Raw genomic sequence first — 6,331 nt, 5'->3', positions numbered from 1 at the left:
TACCCGATAGATAGATAGATAGATAGATATTCTTTCACCACTTTTAATCCATATGGCCACAGCTATTATAACTTTATCGCTATGGTTTATCCACTCATTCACTTATTCTTGTTTAACATTATTATTATTATTATTATTATTATTATTATTATTATTATTATTTTATTATTATTTATTATTATTATTATTATTATTATTATTATTATTATTATTATTATTTATGCTAGTATAGCAAGTATAGCTTACACCAAAAGCTGCTTTCGGCGGAGGGTAGTGTTTTGCTTCCCTTTTTCTCTTTGAGGAAATGGGCGTGGGAGGCCCTTCAGCATTTCCAGTAACAGCTTTCCATATCTGGAAGACCGTGAGCCTGGTATGAAGTGACGCTCATAAACTACGTTCAATGTTTCACAAAATGCGTCGTAGCTGAGTTGGTTTGTTTGTTTTCGAAGGAGAAGTGGATAAGTCGTTTCATCATGGATTCAAAGAGGTAATGTGGAGTCTTGGAAAGTGTCTGTGTTACTTAAATCATCCAATCTTTCGCTTTAAAGTGAAGAAAATACAAATATCTGCCATTGTATTTGCTTTCAGACTCGTCTGTGATCGGATATCTTTTGTCCTGCTCATTTTGGGGAATATTGCAACAGCTCTCTCTGGTACGTATGGTGGAAATGTAGACCTGTTTTATATAGTCTACGCAATAACACATTATCATAATTAATCTATTCGTGTCTCTTTTAGGCCAAAATCTTGACTGTACCAACGACTACGAGTCAATGACCTGCCACTTTGAAGCGCAAAACTGCACTGGATACAAATTGACTCTCCGGAGCAACGAGGAGTGAGTGTTGTTTTTTTTGTTGTTTTTATTTCCTTATGTCTTTCACTGCAAAGCCAGTGAATTTACTCTGTTAAAATTGAACATTTATTAGCTTGGTTTTGGATGATTTCTAAGTCGATTCACGCGTCTTTTGTCAAATCTAATATAACATATCACCTGAAATATAAATATATCATGCAGGCTATTTTTTAACATGATTTATGCCATCTTGTATTCCACAGTAAGGATGAATGTACTTTCAAACAGTGTGACGTCGGACAGTGTTGTTGCTCTGCTGAGCAAATTAAACTTATCTGGAGGGAGACTCATAATGCCACAGTTTGGAAAGGAGACAACAGCATAGTGTCCAAAACAATCAGCGTCAACGACAGCTGTGAGTTGACTCAAATGAATGTCTCTAAATCTAGGCTTCAGCTGCCAGATATACACTTATCCAGATCGTCAGTTAATGGATGAAAAACCGGATCGAGGTTATGAACCATTCCCATTACGTTTCTTATCTTTCTTCTTCTACAGTTAAGCCTAAAACCCCCAAAATCGTCTCGGTGAATGAAACAAATGGAAATTTTCAAGTCAAGTGGAAAACAAATATGGAAGGCTTTATCAGTGAATACTTGCGCGCTGAAGTGACTTACCATAAAAAAGGAGACTCAAAAGAGGTAGGAGCAATTTCATGTGAAGTGGTATAACACTTTGATAATTTGCCCTGGAGATACAGACTCAGTTTGGTCATTTGATTATGTCAGGTTGCTGCTTAGTTAAAGAGACTACAATTGCTGAATAACTCTTTTTTTATATAATTCTTGTTTCTCCATACCAGGTATCTCCGATTTTCACACCAACTACACTTGATGGACTGTATTCCTATGAAATACTTGGTCGAAACTTGCAGCCAAGCACAACATATGCTGTCAGCGTAAAAAGCTACACAAACATTAGTGACACGTACAGTGACAGCAGCGAAGAGTGGGAATTCACAACCCGTAAGTGTCATCTTCATATGTTTTTGCTTTATGCCTTACTAGGGACATTTTTGGCTTTTTCATTTCATTCAAATTTTGGCTGTGTTAGTGTATATGGCATACAGAACAAAAAAACTCTTGCACACTGTCTTCTTCACTTGAATTCAGAGATATTTAGTGACAACCTTTGGTACATAGACCTTCAATGGGTTATTTTACAAATGAATAGGAGAGCATGTCTTAAATAGGTTGATAGACCCACGTACACCACACAGGTCACAAACCTGGAGGCCTGTTTAGCAAATGTATACAACCAAAATGATGTGTGTGTGTGTGTGTGTTGTGATCTTGCAGGAACTTACTTGGCAGAAAACTGATCCATATGTGCCTCTTATTTATCTTTAAGCTGGAGTGTAAATATTAATGGTGCATGTTAGGTCAAACTAACTTCTGTTATGAAATGTGGTCACTCAAATCAAAATACATTTTTAACCACATGGCACTTTAAAGTAGTGACAACGCCAACAGCTGCTGATGCATTATACAGTATTCACAGGTGTTAAATTGTTCCACAAGTTGTCATTGTAGATACTGTTCCAAGTGACACAAGCCTGGTGCAAATCTACAGTTATATGCCATGCACTTGTCTCTAGTTTATATATCTCTACTGCATGTTATTTGTGATTTCTAAACTTACCTCATACATGTTACTTCACAGCTATGTCCACTGGAATCCTGACTTTGGCTATCATCATCAGCCTCAGTTTTGCTGCAGTCATCATCACCGGTGCTACATATGTCTGTTATGTAAAGTAAGTCATTCAGATAGAAGATTGTCTTTGCATTTCTCTGTTAGCGAATTATGAAATGTTTTTCCCTCAAACACTGTAAAACCTATGTTGTGTTTATGTGTCATGTAAGTGACTTTTGTTGATTTAATTGTCCAATTGATTTTAGGCTCAAAACAAAGTGGTGGGACACAGTAGCCAAATGTCCAAATCCCAAACTTGGTGTTATTTATCCAAGCGAGCAAAGGGTAAGTCACCTATTGATGTAACTTAACTTGCAGCTTCAATTGTTGAATCTGTTTTTTTTAATAAACAATTCAAAAGATTAACTTAATTACATGTGAGCATTATATTTTTAATCCTTGAGAATTTCACAAAATCATGCTGTTTAGTTTTTCTTTTTATTGAAACAACATTTCAATACAGTATATATTTTGTATGGCTGCACTCTAAACATATATATACCAGTTGTCTGTGTGTTGTATTTCTGACAAAGTAGCTGCTGAACAGACATTTCTAGTAGCAATAAACTTCCCTTGCTGTTACCACCAGCAGCCATGGCATTAAGACTGACATCTTAATGATTAACTTTAAATCTCTGCACATACTTTCAAAAATGTGTCAAATGTTTCAATTTGAAAATGTTTTTCTCTGTACTGTTAAATAATGAATGTAGAATCTATTGGAAAATAACTTTTCCAAACTGACCCATTTAACCAAAATGTTTCAAATGTGTAGTTTTAATTGTTTTTATCCTCCTTGTTGCAGTTCTTGAAGCCTGTAACAACCGACTACTCCATTGCCTGTGTTGAGCCCCTTGATCCAGATGACAGAGAACCATGGTTAGTGTGGCTGCCCTGGTACATTTTTTTAAGGATTTCTATGCAGTTTTGTTGGCAGTTTAAGAAATCCGTTTCTCTCTATTCAGGTTGAAGGGATCGCTGAAAGACACTAGCAGTGGGAGCCCACAGCAAAGCAGTGGATTCAGTATCGGCTCTTCTTGTGCCCCGTGTGTTAATACAGAACCTGTTGACATCAAAGCCTGTGTTCAGGATGCCCTTAATAAAGCCTTTGCGAATATCGTCCCGTTATCAACTTTGACCACCAAAGAATTAAACACAGACAGTGGTTTGCTCTCCTCTCCCTATAACCCTTGTGACCTCCAAGCTGTTGACATGAGTTGTGGGTCATCCCACTTTGACAACAAAACCTATTCCATCTTCATTCCCACCTGCCCGAATCAGATTCCGCTGGACAGCTCTGAGGTCCAGACCCCGGCAAAAATGATTTGTGACCCTGCATACCGTCCTAGTGCAGGCGACATTGTGACCTGTGTTGACCCACAGGCACCAGCTTTTCCGCTTGTTACTTCACCACCAGGGGTCCTGTCTCTTATGCCAACAGACATGTCATATCAGCAGTGCAATGGAGATTCTGGAGGATTTTACCTTACAGAAGACTCCAGTTTGTCCTCCATCTCTAGTGGCACCAACACAACTGGGTCATTTGATCCTGTGTCCAGAGTAGAGGCCAGGTGTGAGAGCTCTGAGGAAGACGTTTGTGCTGCGACAAAGCAACATGGAAAAACTGAAGGGGCAGCTATTTGTGATGAAAACCCCAGCCACGGCTGTGTGCCTGCAGGCTCACACAGCTTTCCTTCAGTGGAAGACGACTACCAGTCATTTCAGAATCTGGTGGAGAAGCCTGAAATTTTGTTTTCCAAGGAGAGAAGCGATGGGAAAGAGGAACATTTGAACAGATATCCAGAGGAATTATTGACCAAGATGCCTCCAAAGACCTTTTCTCTGTTTGATCCCTAATGACCAGTCTATGCCATTAATCCCAGACAGAAGCCATCAGAGTGTGTAGGGCTGAATGTGTGTGCATTCCTTTTTCTTTGCATAATTTGTGCCTTTTTTTAATTACTGAGAAACATATCTGATAAATTTAGAAGATGAGAGTGAGCGAATGACGGATGTAACTGTGATTGGTGTACCTAATCTTTAAACAGGCCCTATTATGCTTTTTTCCGGGTGCATATTTTTATCTCCAGTTACAGTTACAACATGTTTACATGCGCTAATGCTCATAATCCGCCTTTTTTTTTCATCCTGGCTGTCCTGCAGCACCTCTTCTCACCCTCTCTCTGAAATGCTCCGTTGTAGCATAAAGCAAAGTCTGCCCTGATTGGTCAGCTAGCCCGCTCTGTTGTGATTGGTCAACGTTTCACATTTCAAAAAACTCTTCCTCCAGAGATTGACAAATGAACAATAGATCACAATGGGATTTGGACTTGGGCTGCCTCGATGGTAGATATGAACTTAAGCTCTATCTTTCTGTATTGTTGTTTGAGGGCGGGCCATACTAGCCGGAGAATATTACGTGACTTCTGTTACATTATGACCTCATAAAGTTACAGAAGTGAAGGAGATAATTCAATCGACCCGTTTCAGGCAGCTCAGGAGCAGTGACTCTGAGGGGGAGGGTAACTCCTTTTAGGCGAGGATTCAGGTTTTACACTATACAAACCTTTTACATGTACAAAAATATATATAACACTCTAAAGAAGAGGAAAAAAGTGGGAAAGCATAATAGGGCCACTTTAAATCAAACCAAGAGCTCCGGAATAGTAAACAAATGGACTTTAAGTTGACATTGGTTTCCCAACTAGGAAATGACTGTTTAAGTGTGTCAATTTGTGTTTAGTTTGTGAATACATTGCAACCCTGTATGACTGCCTTTGATGTGAAAAAATCCATAAAGTTTGTACATAGAAACATTCATGTAAAATTACTGTCATAAACAGAATGCACTTGTGTTGAGTTTTAAGTGTGTGTTTGCTCCAGTGCTTGAACAAAACAGCTACAATCAGCCCTCATATCCGTAACTCACAGGTCATATTCAACGATGTGATGTTTTAGGTCAAACGTATTCCCTAAATGTTGTATAAAGCATTAAGGACTGTGTCACTGTAAAGCATGTCTGACTATCCAGTCTTTGCTTTGAAATTTGAGTTGATATAAGGGTAATTTCTTGAAGATTATTTCAATCTCTCTCTGAGCATAATCTGACTAGGGGAGTCATCATAATAAAAGCGGAATAGGTACCCAATTTGGCCATAAACACTGAGCCTCAATATACAAAACACATTCAAACTGAGTAAACGTCTGAAACAAGACAGCTGTCATAATAAGTGGTTCATATTCAGGATAGCTCTTCTCTGGAACTGCTGAGCCCCTTCCAAAGAAACTCATGTCACTTCAGGCTACATTCGTCACAACAAAGAGCTGAAACACAAAGACATACTCCTATTTTCTGAACAAATTCAATATATGCAAATAAATGGTGGTATTTTTTTTCTTTAATCAGCACTAGATCTTTTTAGTGAAACACAGGTTACTATTTAGGCACATTTCTTTGTCAGATAATCATTCAAGTAAAAGTTGTCTACACTATCTTGAGTTGTGATTGCTTCAAATGGACATTGCTTCTTTTGGATAAATTGACTCCAAGTAGGAGTAGGAGTTTAACTTTTTGTTATCGTGTCCCATCTTACAAAACACAAAAAATGTCAAGTCATATTCAAATACACCGTATAGCTTCAGTGGTAGGAACTTGTGAAACATGGCATGGAAACTAGCAAAAATGTCCTTCCTTAATTTGATGTATTTTCTGTTGAAACTGGGTTCAGTTTCACAGGGCACATAGTTTGGGGAGGAATATTTCAAAGGTTTAAACAATGG

The 6,331-nt window shown here is 38.2% G+C and overlaps 1 protein-coding gene across 1 annotated transcript; it reads left to right on the top strand.

Annotated features, from left to right (window-relative positions):
• Positions 1–359: 359 nt before the first annotated feature.
• On the top strand, positions 360–5,978 carry LOC129105526 (uncharacterized). Its single transcript, XM_054616604.1, has 10 exons — positions 360–487; positions 589–653; positions 739–838; positions 1,060–1,211; positions 1,355–1,497; positions 1,659–1,821; positions 2,519–2,612; positions 2,758–2,836; positions 3,357–3,430; positions 3,517–5,978. The coding sequence occupies exons 1-10, from the start codon at positions 474–476 to the stop codon at positions 4,406–4,408; spliced, it is 1,776 nt and encodes a 591-aa protein (XP_054472579.1). The 5' UTR covers positions 360–473; the 3' UTR covers positions 4,409–5,978.
• Positions 5,979–6,331: the final 353 nt, after the last annotated feature.

Source organism: Anoplopoma fimbria, chromosome 2, assembly GCF_027596085.1.
Source record: "Anoplopoma fimbria isolate UVic2021 breed Golden Eagle Sablefish chromosome 2, Afim_UVic_2022, whole genome shotgun sequence".
Lineage (NCBI taxonomy): Eukaryota > Metazoa > Chordata > Actinopteri > Perciformes > Anoplopomatidae > Anoplopoma > Anoplopoma fimbria.
Note: the sequence above shows the minus strand (reverse complement) of the source record. Positions and strands in the feature narration are given on the sequence as shown.